The sequence below is a fragment of the Apteryx mantelli genome, chromosome 16 (assembly GCF_036417845.1).
Source record: "Apteryx mantelli isolate bAptMan1 chromosome 16, bAptMan1.hap1, whole genome shotgun sequence".
Classification (NCBI taxonomy): Eukaryota; Metazoa; Chordata; class Aves; order Apterygiformes; family Apterygidae; genus Apteryx; species Apteryx mantelli.
Window position 1 is genome coordinate 3,812,145 of NC_089993.1, and position 20,489 is coordinate 3,832,633.

At 42.3% G+C, this 20,489-nt stretch overlaps 1 protein-coding gene across 4 annotated transcripts in view; it reads right to left on the reverse strand.

The window, feature by feature from the left end:
- Window positions 1–2,416: 2,416 nt before the first annotated feature.
- The window catches only part of ADCY9 (adenylate cyclase 9), a 97,498-nt gene continuing 79,425 nt past the window's right edge, over window positions 2,417–20,489 (reverse strand). For all 4 annotated transcript variants that reach the window (XM_067306141.1, XM_067306140.1, XM_067306139.1 and 1 more), the window contains one exon: window positions 2,417–13,197. In XM_067306141.1, the coding sequence (XP_067162242.1) occupies window positions 12,009–13,197 (1,189 nt within the window). In that variant the 3' untranslated portion in view covers window positions 2,417–12,008. The remainder of the gene's footprint in view (window positions 13,198–20,489) is intronic.

Below are 20,489 nucleotides of genomic sequence, written 5' to 3' on the forward strand. Positions count from 1 at the left end.
GTCACATGCTGCTCTCCTCCAAATCCCCCCGCAGGACCGGGGGCCAAGGGCCAGTCGCTCCCACCCTCGGAGAGCTGGATGTCCCCGGGGCAAAGAGACCGTAAGATCTTCAGGAGCAGCCCAATGCCGAGAGCGACCAGCCGCAGCTCCGAGGGAACTGGGCTCCTAAACCTCCTGCTCCTCGCTTTCCTCACTGCTGCGGGAGGTTCCAGCCGCACGAATTTGCATCTCTCTTACCCCAGAGTTGATGTTGGCTCATTAGAAACAGTCGACCCCGAGCAAGCCGACCGGCAGCAGGCGCAGCCTGCGACCTCCACGCCAAGCTACGAAAGCCAAGGGACGAGTTAATACTTACATTCCAGGCATCCAGCGTGAACTTGGCCTTTGCTGTCATGAAACAAAAAGAAGCAGGAGCAACGGCTACTGCAGTGCTTTCCCGGACCGCAGCACGGAGTTATCCCCGCACTGCCTGGAGGCAGGGAGAAAAGGCCTTGAGCCGCCAGACCCATCCTGGAGCTCCTCCGCGGCCCAGCTTGGCCCAGGTTGCACCGGTGGCCACAGGCAGCAAACACAGGGCAGCCTTTCGGGAACTGCTCCGAAATACGTCCCTGAGATTACAGGGCTGAAAATCTTTGGGCTTTTCCCATCCTCAACCGCCCCAATGAATGAAGCAAACATAGGAAGCCAATGTTTTTAAATATGTCCAGCCTCTGTGCAGACTCCATTTTTCACCATGAACTTAGGTACAGAAAGATAAGAAACTTCAAAATGGGGTTACTTTGGGAGAAGACAATGTAATTGAAAAGGAAAACAGGAAGACTGGATTTATTTGAAACGCCCTTGTAAGATTTATTAAAAAATATCCCTTGGCAGTTCACAATCACCATGATCTACAATAGAAAACCAGTCTGATAACATTTGAGCAGTTTTCACCTACAATAGAAGGCTAACACCCAGGAACACTCGAGCATCGCTTAAATACATGTATTGGTAGAAAGTCCTGGGTTGTCATCGAATAATATGGTGGTATCTGCTGGCTATTGGTTGGCTGTAGAGTGAATTGCACCACGGGTGCGTTATACAAGTGCTCTGATACTTACCTTGTCTTTGGAAAAAATTAAGAATATGGGGGAAAGCAGAAGCACAGCACCCTCATAAACATCAGACTTCACCTCTCAGTGACTGCAGGAGGACCAAGTCCTTAGTGGGACATCTGCTGCAACCCCCAGCATGGCAGGGGGGAGTGAACCCAAGCCACCAGGATGTGGCTGTCCCATTGAACCTGCACCATCACTTACGGCAGCACAGCCCCTCATTAGCAGATAAAAATCAGAAAAGGGTTTATCAGTTTAAGGACATGATGACTGTAGATATCTATGGTCACGAGCTGGCAGAAGGATATGGGCACAGTGCCTGGGGTCGAGGAGGCGAGCAGTGAATCCAGAAGAAACCTTCAAGTGTTCCAGGTCAGAACCTTGTTTTGCAGGGGCACAGACCAGTCCTTCGCTTTGTTAAATTTAATGTATTTTTCTCCTGGTGAAACCCAATGAAAATACAATGGGATACTTAAAGGAGACCCCGAGAGAAGGGTGTGGGGTGGGGTGGGGTGGGGTGTGAGCAAGAGAGATGGACAGAGAGAGATTCTGCTGCTGCTGACCCACCTACAGCTGCCCAGCACGTTTGGCTCTTCCTGCTGGACAAACTTAGACTTTGAACGTGCTAATAAGGCCTGGCTTCCCAGACGATTATTCCTGCTCAGCTGCTTCTTTTTCTGTGGACTCTTACTCTAGAATAAGAATGCCAAACTCTGAATTAATTTAATCCACTTTCAAAGTGGATTACGATAATTTGAATAAGGCCCTGGTATTCCAGAATAAAACATCCACACTGTCTGCTAAATAAAAAAAATACATATATAACTATTTTGAATTCACATCCAACTTGAGCCAGAGCAACCTCCCAGCGGGGCAAAGCCTCATCCCCGGCTCTGCCCCGCAGCCGAACCTCTCGCCGCAGTCAGCTGGGGCAGCGCGATGGCTTCCTAGCACTGTCGCTTGGGCTGCTGTAGAGCCCATTCCCAAAGCCCTTCAAAGCAGTATAAGATGAGCAAAAAGCAGGAAGGATTCTTTTTCTAAACCACTATTGAGAACACGAAGGTCATTTACCACCAACCAGCAATTAAGGGGGCAGCGGGTCTATGTTTTGGGCTACAAATCCTTTAGCACTTCAGATATATGCCTTATCAAAAACGAACTTAGTGGTTTCATGGTTTGTCAAAGAAACATTGTAAAAAGCCAGAATCAAAATAAAGGATTCAAAAACTTAGGTTCCAAACTATTATTCTTCGAAACAGTGTGCAAATGGCACAAGATTCCACTTGAAGTTGTGCTGAAGCAAAAATAAAAAAGCAAACAAATTTTAAGTTGACATACTGTATTGTGAATTACTTTCTCAGCTTTTCTACATCTAAGATAGCATGAAATGATCTGCGATACAGTAAAACAGTTTAATATACAATTGATTACAGATCCGTAGTAACGAGTCAAAGATAATATGCATTTTATCTATATACATATATAGCTTAGTATTTCACAGATACAACTTTCTTCCATTTCTGTTTTGTCAACAAAGCATATGCAGAATATTTACAGTTAAGTTGCCGAAAGGAAGCCCCGTCCCCCCTAGCAAAAGTAACCTGGCAGAAGTTCCAAACTTCCCCGTGTAAGCGTTTGTAAACAGGCCGTTTCTGTCTTTTTGCAAAAAGGGAGGGGAGACCGTAGTGCGACTACGGGGTTTGCTGGGGCTGGAAAGGAGAAGAAACCAAACACATCACGAAGAAACAATTTCCAGCTAACCCTTCTCCTCTTTTTTTTTTTTCTCCTTTAACTGGAAACCGTTCCCAATTAATGTTTAACACTTTCTGTACAATCTCCGTGTGTGCTCGAGCACGGGCAGGCGGTGCTAGCGAGTCCCGGGTAATACTGCAGAGGCAGCTTGTAAGGGGAGCAGGTAACGGCCTGGAGCCTCTCTGAGCTTCCAGCTCTGCATCGCTGCCAGGAGAGCACAAGTCACGTCTTTGCCAAACTCGCGACTATTTGTTAAACAAAAGCAAACTCTGCTTTGAGAGTCTCGCTTCCCCGGAGAACCGCTCGCAGGCTGCTTGGAAGCAGGGAACACCCCAGCCAGGCACCACCGCTCTCTGCACGCAGCAATTGCTTATATAGTGTCCTATATACGTGTAATACTGTATAAACTAAGGTATGAAAAAGCCCAAACTCAACCCAACCCCACCACCCGGCTTCGGTGCGGTGCGACAGCAGTGTCCGAATTTCTAGTGCACGTTTTTAATATCCAGCTGAAACTTCCTCACAGGGAAACGTGAAGCAGAACCAAGAGGCGAAGAGGGAAGACGTCCTTACAGAGCCATGGAACAAAGTCGCAATTAATCAGCCATCGGGCTGAACGGGAACTGCCTCGACCCGTCGGGACGCTGCCCGGCGCGCGAATCACAGCCGTTAATTCTCTCCGTAAATACCCACAACCTCGTCGGCCGAGAGGGGAACCCGAGCTGCAGCAGGACGGCGAGCGAAGCCTGCTCGCGCCTGGGTGCCGTGAGACCTTGGCGCAGGCAGGACGGCAGCGCCGGCGGCCGGGCCGGCTCCTCGCCCCGCGGCACCCAGAGCGGAGCTAAGCGCCTCCCCGCCTCGCCGGGCTTTCCGTACAACGATACTTTTTCATTTATATCGTTGCCTTCTCCTTCTCTTAATGCAGCGGGACTGAAAAGAGACGGGGCGGAGAAGGAAGCATCCAGTCCTCACCTACCATCTACACGACTCTTTATGCTAAGTTAAAAACACTGATTCAAGGGAAGAAGGAGCTGTTAAGATAAATCCAATATAAAGAAAATCATACCAGCCCTGTAGGAGTTAGATGACCTTCCTGAGAGCACAAGGGGGGCACATTTCTGTGTGTTCCTTGTTAATCCGGTGAGCGTGGCCAAGGTCCGTATCATCTTTGGATACTATTACGGCCTCCTCGCAAACGGGGGGCGCCCACGATTTAGCCTATAAATTCTGAAATGCCCAGCACAAACTTGCAACCGCGTTCTGTCCCTAAGCAGATGCCAGCGCTAGTTAAGGCTCTTGGCTTTGAAGGGTTTATTACTCTGGAAGTTTAAAGCTGTACTCGCAAGAGGGTGCAAGTCCCTGTCTCAGCGTAGGTTTAGCGACATGGCCTCAGAAGACTAGAAGTAACAGTTTAGGAGGTTAAATTAGGGGGAAAGTTGCTCTAGCAACTGCACACACAAAACATACCAAAAAAGTACGGCGGCGGTGGTGGTACGAGTGTCTTAGTACCTGCGTGGTGGCTGAACCCCCTTTCGGACAATGATACAGAACAGATGGCTGCAATATCGCAAAAACTCCTCCTTCAGACAAATTGCGAGCAGGCAACAGCAAGATGCAACTAGAGAGCTAACATTATAAATAAACTTCAAGTGAAATCAAAGGCGAAGTTGCAAGGATGTTCAAAAGTTTCAAGGGGGCAACCAGCTTCCATAGGCGCATACCCAGGAACGGGCGCACGTGCACACAAATACACCCATGCTTGTTTTTGCTGTACCCCACACAGCATTTTTTTCCCTCCCCTGAGCTTATCGCTTTCTCAAAGAATTGATAAAAACTGCCTCTGAATTGCAAACTAATATTTAGCCAATATATTAGCTAGAAATAAGTGAACATATTAATAACTAAGGGAGCAAATGAAAGTACTTTAGCGAGTTTGCTTTGACACCATCTGAATTACGATTCTCAAAAAGCTCAAATTATGGACACGCACAAACCACAGCTCTGACAACGATCCCTTGCTGGATGCTCAGCTTCAACCTCCACTGCATGTAATTGCTAATGTTACCTATAAATGACAAACCAATTAGAGCAGCGCTGATTAAAGAGCTGAAAATTATAATTTTAATAACTGTTCCCATGCTATCACCCCCTTTGCAGTTCTTAAGATTCACTGAGCATTGCAGCTTCCGGAGATTAAAACACGTGTTGCTAGAGCGAGTCAAAAAACAGTGAAAGAACAGAATAAAACACATACAAAAGAAGACTGAAGGCTAAAATGCAAAACTCAGGCACAGCAGCCTGAAGGTCTCTTTCTATAATCGTAAGACGCCAATGACCGCGTCCTTTCTACTGCGTGGCGGCTTGCAGAGGTGCACGTGAACCAGCTGCTGGAAGGGATGTTCAGCGTACCACACCTGGACTGGCGCACATCAAGACGCGTGGCACCGGCCTTCTGCCACGCGATCAGGCAAACACGTGGTTAGCAGCTACGGTAAGGAACCAGGAGAAAGCTTTAAATCTCTTCTAGCAATCGATTTCTTCCACAATAATCCCCTTTCTCAAAGCCTACTGTCAGCTCTCCAATAGACGTAGCAAGCGGTTGCATTCATGTCCTATAGCCAGTTAACTCAGCTGTAGACAAATTTAAATGGTTTTATATGGAAAACTTCCATGATTTTTTCTGCCACTTTTATTCTTGTTTCTCTCCATGTACACAACACACCTCCAAACTCATTCCCCCAACCCCACCGGCTGTTAAAACCAAACCTGTTTCACACCTACTTCAGTTTCTGCTCGAGCCTCTCCAGAGCCTGACGTGATTTTAAACAAACTCTAATAAGACAAAGATGATAAGCTCCTGCCCTCTGATCTTCACTGACAAAATAACTCCTTCTCACCACTCAGAGTGCAGAATTCGGAGGGTAGGATTCAAGCAGACTTAAAAAAACCCATGTCCGTTTCAAGGCTCCCTCATCCTACCACAGAACTTAGTGGATTCTTCAGCCCACAGGGAAATAGAGGCTCTGCTTCATACCTGATAAACTTCCCGGGACTTCAGCCAAGCAAAGACATCAACCTGGAAATTAGAGACCAGTCTTTGAAACAACCTGCCATCTCGTTTCATGGCCACCTTCTCTTTTTACTCAGTGATTTCACGGAATTCAGTGGCTGGCATGGTATTAAATGCTTATCCCATATTTTGCCACCAGATCAGCAGGCCTCATGCTACTTTCAAGAAGGATCTTAAGTTTCAGGGGACAACACAGAGGTAGCTTTGGACATGGAAAGGTCTAAATTTTCAGATGGATAGTTAAAAATCAATTCAATCAATTGAATTGATTTTTAACTATGTCAATGTATTAGTGCAGCACAGTTTCTTTATGCCTGATCGCCTGACCTGGAAACATGGATGTTACTGTATAGCATATTTCTTGGACTGTGTATGCTTGCGCAGTGAGAAAAAAAAAAAAATATCATTACACTATATCCCACGCTGGTCACACCATATTTTTACAAGCAGGCCTTGGTATTCTGCCTCTCAAGTTTCCTTTACCACACATTTTAGCAGAAAATGATCCATGATTTCACAGCTCGACAGAAAATCTTCAGACCATTGGACCATTCAAACTAACCACCTAGAGGACTACCGTTTGTTTGCAGGAATTAGTGTTTCACGGTTGTAGTTTCTAACTTATTTTTTATAGGACTTTGCAAAATTCTACAGCCACTGGCTGTTGAGAATATTCTTAGTAACAACGAGTAGTAATTCAGTTTTTTTTTCCTTAAAAGTTGTCCCCCTGGAAACCCAAACAATGACTGTTACAGCCTACACAGAGATCTTAAAGAAGAAAAAAAAAATTCTTGGAATAAATGACTTTCCTGCACACGTTCTCTGAACAATTCTGATGTTCCACATATAATTAGCTAAGTTTCAGAAATAATCTCAGACCCAGAGTGGACAGCAGACCTGCATTTCTGAAGTTTTCTACTGTGGAAAGTAAGCAGAATTACTATTTTTTGTTTGACCACACTCCTTTTCCAAATAACAACCATCCCCACAATATAATTTTAAAGCAAGAAGCCTCAAACTTAGCAAACGAATGAAGCACACCCTTTCTGTAATCCTGCTCCCTTTCCACGGGCCATTTTCACCGCCTGGGAGTGCTCTGATGGACACGGACCCTTTCAAACGCCGCTTCCGTGAATTCCAGCACCGCCAGCAGCTTCACTTGATTTTATTTCTTATTCTCCTCTGCTTTTGAACGCTTGCTAAGACTCAGGGTAAAACCTTTTCTTTTTTGGCGAGATGAAAATGTTATTTTTCACAGAATTCTTCGGTTTAACTACTTGGACGTCCCTGCTACTCTCCTCTATCTTCTGTTAAGCAGCGTAGTGATAACGCAAGGGGAAAGCTGCAGCTGCGACTGGGCAAACGCACCAGAACTGAAATACCAAAGCAAATGTACTATTCCTCTTTATATTAGGCAATGCAGAGAGAGGCAAGCAGCAGTCAGAGCAGTTGAAATGGTGAGCAAAACATGGGAAACCACGAGCCGGCAATAACAGAATTCAAACGCTGCTGTGAAAAACAGGAGCTCTGGTCTAGCAAAGGTGAGGAATAGGGGGGTGAGAACCTCTCCCCACATCCCGTCCGCTCGAAAAACACAAGGCTGCGGCACAAAAGAAGTGAGAAAAAAAAACAACCCCAAGCCACGCGCGAAGCCAATCAGATTATAACCAACTTGAGGCGTTCACAGTCTCTCAGTGCTCTGCAACATTGGAAAACAAAGGTCAGAAGTCAGTGACTGCTCACCGTCAACATTTTTGTTTTTAATGCAGGAGCTGGATGTGGCACTCACTGGAAACACTAAATTTGAAAACTTCTAAAATTCAGAATCAAAGTTTTAGAAAGAAGTTAGAGTTTGGCAATTTTAAACTGCGAGACACCCTAAAAGCTTGGTTCTTTAATCAAGAATCAGCTCTTCTTTACCTAAAAGCTCGTACGCATACAATTTTTTGTTAACAGCGCCTTTCACTTTTCTTCTGAAAAGCCTGTTTTCCATGTTTTGGACCTAAAGTAAGAGTCTCCAACTATTCTTTTTCCCCATAAAGCCCTTTCCCTGTTGCCAATCAGTGCTAACCTAACTCTGGGCAAAGGTTTATTGCTAACCTGTCAGAGAGTCCACCCTCTCCACCCCTGTGTTGTCACCTCCAAACCCTGGTGCACTTTGTATTGGAGAAGAGCAGCGAGAAAGCAGAGAGGCAGCTTGTGTCTTCACCCTTCTCTGCTCGAAGCACTGAGGACATTGTGACTCTTAGGTTAAGCAAAAGGGAATAATCCTAAATTCTGGGCAGCAAAAAGCAAGTCTGCTCTTATCTCAAAATCAGAAACACCAAAAATAAATAAATGGAAATGCCATTTGGGTTTTTTTTGGCATGAAAAATCAACTCAGTTTCACTGAAGTAGCTGTGAGAAAAAAACCATTTTTGTGTGCTAGCAGCAGGTTAAGACGACACTGCAGAAAATATTCAGCATATTCCTCATTAGTCTAAGCGCTAGAACAACTCCTGCAAGCGAATTGTGCCAGAAGGCAATAACTGGGCTAGCAAACATTCAGCAGTCTTCCCTCCCCGGATAATTTTGAAATGATCAGTATTAACACATCCTAAAAATAGAAGCGCAATGCAACAACGCACTGACTATTCTTGCAGAACACGTTGCCAGTCGCCTGGCCAACTCGGCCACTTTTACACCGTGCTTAGACAACAGGGCTGGCACTACCAGAACAAGCTCGGAAGGTATTTTAATTCAATTAACATTGATCACGGCCTCCTGCAAGCGAATGCGTAACACGGCTGCCTTTGGCTCTGAGGCACGCAGAGATGCCATTAAAAATGCCTACGGAATAATTTTTGCAAGTATCGGGACATCTTTTGAAAGGCATAAAAGGAAGATGAGAGGGTTCAGCTCCCGCTGGTTTTCACCAGAAAATAGGTATCTACTTGCTCCTTGTGCCTTTGAAAAATCTCACTATTTAAACTTGCCACTGAGAGCTCAGCTTCTTGATTTTGTATCGACACCGCATTAAAAAAATATATTCAAAACCTTTGAAAGAAGAACGGCAATCTCTACAGCTGAAGTTGTTAAATGTTTGTTGCTGTTCTGGTGGCAATAAGCAAACAGAGGTACAACCTGTTACTCAACTTTTCATGACTGTTTTCCAATTTTAAGGCAGAGTAACGTCGCCTGCAGTCAGCTCTCTATGGAGAACAAATCCATTCCAAGAGCAGACAACAGCCCTTGATTTCGGCGCCCATTAATATTTCCATCCTGGGTCATTTTATTTGCTTAGTGCCAACAGAAAAGAGGCCCTGGGACTTTTTGGTATTCTGACGTTACCAGGAAACTACCAATAATCCCCCAGCACCCCACCACGATCAGCACGGGAGCGTTATTCGTTTTACAGGCCCGAGGATGAGGCCTTCGTATTATGCAGTGCATCAATTCAGTAATTCGAGAAAGGCGCTTTCAGTCCTGGGCCCTGCTCCAGTACCTGGACTCTCCTGCTCCCGTTAAGTTTAGTCACAGCGTGCAAAGCTCTCGCTGCTGCAGGACTGCTGCTGGTGGAGGTCTAGTTATTGTGCCGTATTTAACACGAGAGAGAAGCGGGCACGTCTTGATTGAACTTTGCCAGGATACACAGCTGATCAATGAGAGAGAAATGCTATTTTACCGCTGGATAGAGTTGTCTCTATAAAAATCAGGAGAAATAAGTGAAAGGCAAAAAGGGTTTAGCAACTTTGAGACACCTAATATAACACTAGCAGGCATGTAAACAATTCAGACGATGTTAACCCCTCTACTGTAAGAAAAGAAATACTGACATACACTGACACGACTGAAACAAGAATCCTAAAGAGGGTTTCAAGAATACATTCTTTGGATGCAAGAGGTATTTGCAGAGTTATACTACCTGAAAGTTGGAAGTGCAACCCAATAAGAAGGGGGACGGGCGGCGGGGAGAGACTATTTTCAATTTACTGACAAGGAAGGCTGTTGTAGAACTGTGCACTAGGAAAAACATTATATTGTTGCTTGTCAGGAGCAGCCCCAAAACAGACTTACAGCATCTGTGACAAAAGGGTACGAGCTTGAGTACCCAGTATTTTTTGTGTGCTGGGAGACTGAGCAAGTAAGGTTCATTTTAAATAGCGTTCATGTCAAACCTAATTTAAAGATGCATAAACAGCAGTTTTTCTGAGAACAGTGTACAGAACCTTGTGTAATGTAACTGAGATCCAAAAATCCCATAGACTGACATTTGACAAAGGCTTCAAGAGCTCCGTGCTCACCATGGAGTATAGATGGATCTCACATAGCTGAATAGGAACTTCACAACGTATATATTTATTATTACTCAAACTCCACAAAATCACACTGGGAATAGAAAGAAGTATCAATATATTCTGCTTTCAGTTCAGATGGAAAGAAATAATTAGAAAACATATCAATACGCAGACAATACAGCATTGCATTTCACCAGCTTTTCCCTGGCTAATGAACTTATTTTGGGCACAAAAATTCTTTCATTTCATTTGGCATCGGAAGGAGTTGGCTAAACCGGAATAATTGAATAATCAGTATTATCCAAAGTGGGGCATCAAATGTAAGTGGAAGAGGTGACGGAAGCATGCAAAGGGAGGACTGGTATAGTCTAAGGCCCCAATCCTGCAGCTACCTCTGTGCAAGCGGATTCCTGTGCTCCTGCAGATCCTCGGTCACAGGGATCTGCGCAAAGTCGTCTGCAGGGCTGGGCAGTTATTGTGCTTCTCAGCTCACAATGAAGGACTCTCTCCCTATTCCTGCTTTCAGCGGCGCACAGGGAACGCGCTGTTCTATTCCCTGCTGCAAAAGCACAGTGTAGGGGGCAAATCCTGAAAAATATTGTGCAGCACCATTAATTCAGTACAGAGGGAAGCTGGGATCCTCAAACGCGTTTGGTGGCTTCGGAAGTTTCTCCAGCTTTGAAACGAATATTGCCTAGGTAACATCCTCACAGTGGTTGGTAGTTCAAAGAGGCTGAAACACTACTGGACTTCTTATTACTCTTATTAAACCAATTAACAGCTCGCCTCTCCTAATCCCTTCCACAAAACCCAAATAAAAATAGACATAAAATAAATAAATAAATAAAGGCATCCCCAAAACATTTATTTAGCGTTTCTTGCTCTCAGATCAGACCAGCTTTCGAGATACCAACTTCACCTACCTTCGCAAATTCAGCTAGGGGGTGGAGCAAAGTGAACCTGCTTTAGCCGCTCAAGACCTGAATTGTAACACTCGTACGGTCACTTGTCTGCTTTTGGAACCCTGTCCTGAGAGTCGGTGAAGTCCGAACCCTGATTCCGCTCCCACGTGTCAGTAACTCATTGGCATTACGGAAAACAAGTGTATCCAAAGCACACCATTGGCACGTTAAGTTTGAGGAAAGCATCGGTACAGGAGAATAAAACTACAGCAGTTGTTCAGCCAACTCTAACTAAACGTTAAGCCACTGCAGAACTCCTCCTCCAGCCCAACACAAGGAAAATTGTGTCACCCCCTCGCCAAGACATTCTTTTGTGGTACATTACTGGCACTTTATGTCAGTCTTGTATGGTAGATACATGCACGTTTGTCTGTGTGTTTACATACAAAAGGTCTGATAACAGTAAAATATTGTTCAGATAGATATAAAAAACCCAAGGAGTTGCATTAGCCAAAAAAAGTGTTTTGTGAGAAACAACAATAAAAATGATATAACCACAGCTTTCTTTTCTTCAAAATTAGATAAATACCCAAAGCTATGATTTCACTTGGGGCCTCTGTACCTTGACAGGGAGTCCAATGGAGTATATCTGAAGGCACTTAATATCCTCTACTCAGCTGAAAGATGGTTGCACAGGGAGCTGGGGAGCTTGGGATGGGATCTGGGGCATGGAGGAAAGAGATGGATGAAAACAAGCCCTGAAGAACTGTGATCCACACAGCATCAGGCACTGAAATGAAAACAAACGTACAACCCAGGTGTTGAGAAGGTCTCTCTTCAAAAAGAAAACTGCCAATTGCAAATGTCTTTGTGTTTCTATTGACAGAGCACTTCATGCAACTCTGACAGTGCATCATACACTCTTAGAGATATTTAGCTTTGTCAGTTCATTGACCTCCTCAGTTCCTGCTTCCTCACAGTCAGTCTTCTCTACAGCTTTGCCAAACCTGCACCTCTCTTCTGCTTTCAGTGACTCTTTCTGGAGCTTCTTGGAGGAAGGAAGTACGTCCTTGGTTTCCGAGTTATCTGTGCCATGGGCTATCTTATCACAATTCTGTACAGAAGGCACCAGGTTGGCAATCTCATCCGTCGGAGATCGCCCAATGCTGCCATCCACTTGAACCCGAATGTCTGGAGATATAGACAACTGGTGATGTGGCACAATCCCATTGTCCATGCATTTTGGGTAAAGGTAGGTCTTCATCTGACCTTTCCCCTTCACATTGACTGTCCCCCTGTAATCAAAGTCATACCCCATCTTGTTTAGGATGCGGTAGCTTTCCTCACTCACCTGTATACGACACTCTACGCCAGTGGTGTCCATTCTGCTAGCAATGTTCACAGTGTCACCCCAAATGTCATATAACAACTTGGTGGTGCCGATGACCCCAGCAGTGAGGGGGCCGTGGTTAAAGCCAATCCTAAGTTTAAAATTAAACCACAGCATGTTGTTGTTGAAGTCATCCACCACTTGCATCATTTCTTTGGCAAATTCAAAAAGGGTCTGCAAATGTCCATGTGGATGGTTGTTGTCTTGACACTGTGAGGTGTTTAGTCCTGAAGCAGCCATGTAGGTCGCCCCAATTGTTTTGATTTTCTCAATGCTGCTGTAATGCGGCTTGCTTAGCAGCTCATCGAAATCCCCAATCAGTTCATTCAGCACTCTGTAGCATTCTTTGCCTCCTTCGTAGTTCTCTTCATAGAACTCACTGAAGTTCACAATACTAGCAAAGATCACCCCACCACTATCATGGTTTTTGGAATAGCTCTGGGAAACCTTCAACTGCTCGGCCACATGATAGGGAATAATATTCCTCAGCAACCAGTCAGCTTGATCCCTCATGCTCTGAATTTTGGTGCGATGAAGATCAGCCTCCACATCTCCATGGTAGTGAAGGCGGTAACTGACTTCGAACTCTCGATTCAGAAACCAAACCAGGAGGAGCAGAAGGAAGAAAACCAATATCACTTCCTGACCAATGAGGTCTGCAGGCCTCCTGGTGTCACTTGGCACCGAGCCGTTGCATGGACTCTTTCTGGAGCTGGAAGCAGAAGAAAGTGAAAGAACAAGAAAGAACAGAGTTAGGGCACTGTAATTTCTACTCTGTAGTTGGAAATCCTTTGCTAAAAACAAGTGTAGGAAGTGTAATGTTCCATAAGAAATTATAAAACATGCTCTGATAATTTTCTCTGTTGCTAAACGTGCTGTAGAAGTAATTTTCATCTTAAACTTACTGAGTATTTCCTTAAAAGGGTATCATGGGTTTAGTGACACAGCAGCTGCCCAGCCTCTACGTTAGTCCTAACTTAAGGACTTCAACAAGGAAAGAGTTTTTGTTATTTATAAATAAATAAATGAAAAATTATTATATTCTATATTTTATATAATATATATATTTATACACAGATAACTAAAATATACTACATATGTATACATACACAGCTTTTATATGTATATATATTTTTAATGTCTGTGTGTATCAATATATGTGTGTATGTGTATGTCTGTGTATAGACGTGTGTGTGCGTGTGTGTGTGTGTGTATAAATTATGTGGAATTTATTATCTCTTTACCTCCCATATTCAGAAACACCTGCTTTATACTCTCAAAACCTTTCCTTTGTCTCTTCATCAAAAACCAACAACCTTTACCATGTGCCTTTAACGTTAACACATCAAGGCTCTGGAAGAAGAAAACTATGTCACAAGATACTTCATGGAAAACACTGTCACCTGCATGAAAGCAGGAAATATGGAGCTCTGGCTTAAACATCTTTTGTACGTTATAACCATTGAAGCTTTTTATGGGGGGGGGAGACACGAAGTTTCTCAGAGTGTCAAGATAAAAAACATTCAGAGCTCACACAGGTTGAGAGCCATATTTTGAATCCTTTCAACAGTTCGTTGACTGACTGTGCAGATTAAGAAGCACGGATGTAGTATGCTTCCAGTGCCAAACCACCCGTGACAAGCAGACATCTGCAGTCTGTACAGTCTTAACTTTCTGGGGAGTTGTGAAGATACAAATTCAGTCTGAGAAGACACCACCTATGCAGCCCAAGAAACCAAGTCCAAACCCAGACAGATTGATATGCAGGAAATCTAGGGATTTCCAGAGTCACTTAACTTCAATTTTTTCAAAAGAAAAAGAACTTATACCAAAGCATAGGATTTGATATGGGCAGACACATGTTGAGATCATTCAAGTCAAGAGGTGACTTGATAAGCAAAAGTGTCACACCAAGCTTTCTCCTCAGAATACATACAGCCTTAACTACGCTCGTGAAAAGTAGAAAGGCAATCTGTATTTCAGTGTCTCTCTGTATTTCTCGTACGAGGGTATGTTAGCAAAAGAGATTAAAACCCAAAGCACAATAGTAGCAACAGGTCGAGAAGAGAAGACTTTCAATTTGCTTCTGTAACACGTGAAAACATTTCTAGGTTCAATTTCTTTCTTTATATCCATGAGGGACATGCTTCCATCTCTGAAATCAAAGCAGACATTTTGGCGACTGAGCCATACTGCAGATGTAGTTTCTTTTTCTGAATATTCATTCTCAAATATCTGATTGAGAGCACAGCCAGAAAGGTATGCTACAGCAAACACAAGGCACAGTTGTGATAACAAATGAATGCATGCAATCCCCTGAAAACATCTGTATGCATTACGGTCTTTCTTTGCACTTCTATCTATTGATTTTTATCATAGTAAACCTATCAGAGAAAAAGTTTCCTGCAAGTTAAATACTTACAGTAGAGAATTTGTAGGTTGAACTTCAGGTTCAAGATAAGACCGCATGTGGTTATTAACATTTCTGGCATTATGCTGGAACTTACTCCTTTTGTTATCAACCAGAAATATCCTTCTCCCAAGAGAGGTGAAGGTACATCCATTTTATTGGTTTGATATTAAAAAAACAAGAGGGGAGAATGAAAGGAAGGTACTACTCCCAAGCCACAGAAGAGGTCTCTACACTCAAGTTCCAGCAATTATCAGTACATTATTCTTATTAAGACTCCTTCCTTTCTCCCTTAGGACTATTTTTCTCAATGGAACCTCTGTTACAAACCTACTCATTTTCTCCCTAGAAATACAATGAATCTGAGAACAAAAGAAAGGCTAAATTATTAGTGACTAGGATGCTAACAATTCGTGAAATTCCATCCTTGCAACCTATTTTGCAGGCAGCAAAAGATCGCCCCTATTTGATGGGCTTAAAAACAAAATAAAACAAGGGGAAGATACGTAAATTTTGAAAAGTAGTACCATTAAAAATGTGTTTATTTTGTTCTTTTTTTAAAGGAATCGAATGGCAGCAACAAGTATACTTAGGCTGAAGGAAGCAGCTGTTGATGCCTAGGCAGTGCATCACATCATTTTGGAAATAGACGGCTATGGATTTTTGGTGTGATATAAGCTTCCGGAACAGATAAAGGTTTTCACCAAATCATAGAAAATAAGGTTCTTGGTTAGATGCTCTCAAACTAAAGTGAGATGACAGAGGATCTAAAAAGTGTGAAAGCTGAAGGAATTTAACTTTCTCCAAGGAGTCAAGGAAAGACACCCTATGGCAAAAAAAGTAGGTAAGGATATGGCTTAAATGAGAATAAGCAGCTTAGTGGTACACAGACAATAGCTGCAAACAAAGCATTCTCTTGCTGAAATTCAGTAAATCAAAATCTGCATGAGAATCTCCTGTACCACTTCAACCCAGCTGCCAGAATTTTTGCAAGTAATAATGATGGTTTTAGAAGGAACAGAAGCAAAGAGTTCTGATGAAATGCAACAGAAGTGTAGCAAGTGATTGTAACCACCACGCTGGGGCTAACTTTGAATTTTTTAAGTTAGGATTGTAGACTATGGCCAAAAATTTGATTCAGAGTTGAGGCTGCACAGTACCAAATTCTGCTTTTCCTCTAAATACTAGTTAGGGCTGATGTGTTTGCTCCAAGAGAGATTCTTATCCAAACTCAATTCAACAGCAGAAAGGCTAGCTTCACACAGACATACATACACTGTTGCAGAGTTGTATTAGGCGAATGAGTTCATTAACACATTACAGTTGTGTTTGAACTTGACACAGTTTCAAGAACGAAGGAGTATGGGTACTACCAGGTCAGCTGGACCCAACAATTCAAAATTGGCCCTCACTGGTAAATCTTTTAATCTGGCAGAAGATGAGCAATGGAAGAGGTGTTTCCAAAAAGCAGGAAGACTTTCAGTAGACAGGATGGTGAGCTGAGACTGGATCAGGTGCTGAGATGATGTGGTGTCACACTGGCAGCAGCAATACGGCTATGACTCCCTTAACTCTCTTAACTTTCTGGTAGATCTGTTTTCAATGAACAGAGAAAAGATCTATAAAAAAAAGACTGGGGGAGGTGGGGAATGAATCCTTTTCAAAGAACATAATTCAGGTTGTTTTCCAAACAATTGATTACTTTCAGTATCTAATGGGAAGAGATCTGCTAGAAGTCCTGAGCAATGACACGTTACTCCCTTGAGAGTACATGAGTTCGATCCAGATAATCTGCTGCGACATCAAACATCTCTGCCACAGGGATTCACTTAAGTCATAAAAGACTATTTACTCTACATTGTACAAAATATTCCTCAATAAATTAGGCAAAGACCACAGCATCTTAAGGCATAAAAAGTGGCCTGCGCTGAACCCAAGATCTACCTTTTGAGGGAAAACTCCTGCCTCCCTTTCACAACTTCCTAAAGTACTGGCATCTGCGAGCTCTCAATCATTTCCTCAAGCACTGGGTTGACCTTGTTTCCCACGTGGATGTACAGCCAGAAAGATCTGCATTTGAAATGACAGTGACACACTTGTAGGCTGACCTGAATTCATTAATAAGGTAATGGGTTAGTAGCTCAAAAGAGAAAGTGCAATATCTTTTCCAGATCAACCGTTTTTGATTGCTGACTGCTGCAAGTATTAGTACGAAGAGCCACATTACTAACCCTGAAGGAGGAAACAATTGCGTATGACTAACTTGAAAATCAGTTTTCTCCCTGAAAATTGCAGTTACTAGGTTTCAGGACCTACAGTCACTATAACTCATCTTACACATAGTCACGCTAGAAAAGGAAACCCTGTACCTGAAGCTACCTTTTAGAATGCAACAAGGAAAAACCCACACACCTTTATTAAAAATGGATCTCACAAACCAAATCCTTTTGACTTTTTATGAGGCGTTGCAGTAGAAAGCTAATTTTAAAAATCATTCAAATTGAAAATCTTAAGTTGACAATGCTCCTTTAACTCAAACAGCTGAAGTACTTCCTGGCACAGATGCTTAACTATTAACTTGGCATCTTCATCCGGTCTGAGTGTTGAATGAGGAACAAGTGAGAGCTCTGGAGATAGAATCTCCTTTCACTTGATCACAAATCATAAAGATAATGGCTTTCTACTTATAAAGATTTCTGGAGAGCCATTTTGCTTCTGAGCCAGTAACCTATGTTTGGATTTGGATGGCTTGCTATATTTGAAGTGGATGCATGCTTATTAAATCTTTAAAAAGAATGCAATGGCAGAACAGTGAGGAAAAGGAGGGAAATCAAACAGCTGCTTTTGATGAAGAACATATAGGGGAGGCATTTAAAGAAAACGATCATCAAGCGGTTTTAGTCTTCCATCTCAAGTGGCCTATCACTATTCCTCGTGAAGCCATCAGAAACAGGAAAAAGACACACTCTACCTGCTCCGAGATAAGAAATGAATGAAAGAAAGATATAATTCTTACTTAGAAGACACAGTACATGGTAGTATCTCTTTTGGGTTGAAGAAATGGTCTGTCTGGAAAGGGAGGCAAATTCCATATTTGGATTTATCTAGCTTAATGTAGACAGTCCAGAGGTGAACTCTGTGCTAAGACTTCACTACTAGTATCTTTCTTCCCATGTAATTTTAATAACTATCTCAATTCTTGATCAAGAAAAGGCAATGTGAATGGCCTCATTCAAGGAATGCAAGTTAAAAAGTTTGTTTGGCCCTCTTAAACTATTTCTGCAATAAGTAACTTTCCTCAGAGCAAAGGAAAAGCTTATGTGCTGACTTGGGTGAGCATGGAATCTACTTTTTAAGAGAAATGAACATCAAAAAAGTTTACTAGGATAAGGGAGTTTCAGTGTGTTCTTGGTCCACCACCTGGGTAAAGGGGAAATTCTGTTCATACAGAACTTTACACCTGTAACATACATTAAAAAAAAAACAAAAAACAAACAAAAAAAACCTGAGAAGAGAAGCTGAATTCTGTTGCAAATTAGTGGTAGAAATAAAACAGGATTAACTCCGAGTTCTCTCGCTCAACCTCCAACACATAGAAGAACCATATCAGTTTATAAGTTCTTGCCACTTGCTAACGGTGGAATCTGGACTGTCAGAAGGCATCACATTGCACTGATACGGTTCTCGCATTAAAATGAAAACAACGACCAACTAACCAACGCCTGACAAAACTGTTATGGACATGCAGAAGAGCAGCATGTGTAACAAAAACACATATATGGTATGAACGCGTTTTTTCACCAACTGAAGGAATGACAGACAAAATACAAATATAGAACATCTCACAACAAAAAGTTTAAAATGAAGTTTAGAAATGTTTAACAAGCCAGATATTTTGGTCACTGCCTTATTTGGTATTTAAATCACTAGCTAGGATTTGCAAAGCAGGCAGAGAGTGCTCCATGACCGCTTGCAATAAGAACCTCTGAATGTTTTGGTTTCTTATCCACTTTTGTCTTTATTTGCCGCGAGTTAAAAGTTACTTGACACATTTTTGGAAGAAAAATATTTGCATGTGAACAAAGCTTGATAGCTATTTTTCGACAGATTCCTAATACATGATGATGTAGAACTGAGCTAAAGACTGTTGTCAATTATTGAAGGCAGAATGACTTATTTATTAGTGATTAGCAGCTGTCAGGAGCCTGCTAAGCTGCTGTCACCAGAGGGTGACACTTATCATTCTAAGCAATACAGCTTAGGTGATTTCACAAACTAATAAACCACTGAAGACCCAAATTCAGGCTAGTACTAAGACCTTACTTGCAGGGACCACTATGCTTTTATAGTTCGTATACTATATTTTTGGCAAATTCAGTGCTCAGGCTTGTAAAAATCAAGCCGCCTCTGTTCTTTTGCCTTTAACTTTCCAGGTCTTCTGGCTGTACTGAAATGGAATTCCATTACAAAAATAAAGGTATCTTTCATGAGTCAAAGCCGTACAAAAAGGAAAATCCCTCTACAAAAAAAAAATCACCATAGTAAATGATAACTTCCTGGCAAGTAAATATCCAATACAGAAAGCATAGTTACCATCTCTCGTTGTACTTAGGAAACACCCATTTCTTCTAAACTATCATTGTATTCATGTAGATTATAATTTTTTTTAAAAAAGTAAAAAGTACTTCCAGGAAAAGCAACATCCTCCTGAATACATAGCTGTTTAGAAGAATTACTTAGTCATGTATTTACAGGGTCATTATTTTAATCAAAGACAACATTGCCCTAAAATCTCCCCCTAAATTTGCAATTAGGGGACATAATTGTCTAATACCGAAGACCAGTAAAAACACTTTTAAAATGGCAGAAGTGAAACTTTCAATAAAGCTATGAGAAAGTCAGCACTAAATAATTAGAGTGAATCTTTGACATGTTGGTTTATAAGGGGTCATAAATTACCTAGTAAAAGATTTTTTTTTTTTTTTTCTTTCCCTTAAAAGTCCCAGGCTTTAAATGATATTACTTGCTGCGCTGCCCAGGAGAGCTCAGGGTGACAGATAGCACCCAGACTCTCCGTTGCCAGCACGATGCCTTGCAGGCGGCTTCTTCAGCCCCAGGGATCTCTCAGTTGGCCAGCTGCGGGTAGCGCCCAAATCTGCACGCTTCTGAACAGCGCAAATCAACCAAAAAAATGAAAAATATGGCCCATAATGTGTGGATAATACTTATAAATATCTACTACTACAAAACCAGCTGCCATTTCTCATAGCTTCTCCATAGCTCTACTTCCCGGAAATCTAATTGAAAGAGAAACTAGCATTACACAATTCAATGAGTGCAGCCTAAGCCTCTGATGATTTTTAGTCATGCCCAAGTCCTCTGGAAAGGAAGTTACGTACACAAGTAGCTTCAAAACAATTTGCTGAACCAATTTGTTGAATTCCCAAGTGTAATACTGTGCATGCAAAGTTTTGCTGATTATAATTGATGGAAAACATATCTCTAGATAAAAGACTTTTAAACTTTATTTGATCTAGTTTATCCACTTACATAAAACATAATGCAGAAAAAGAAAACATGAATTTTCCCTAAAT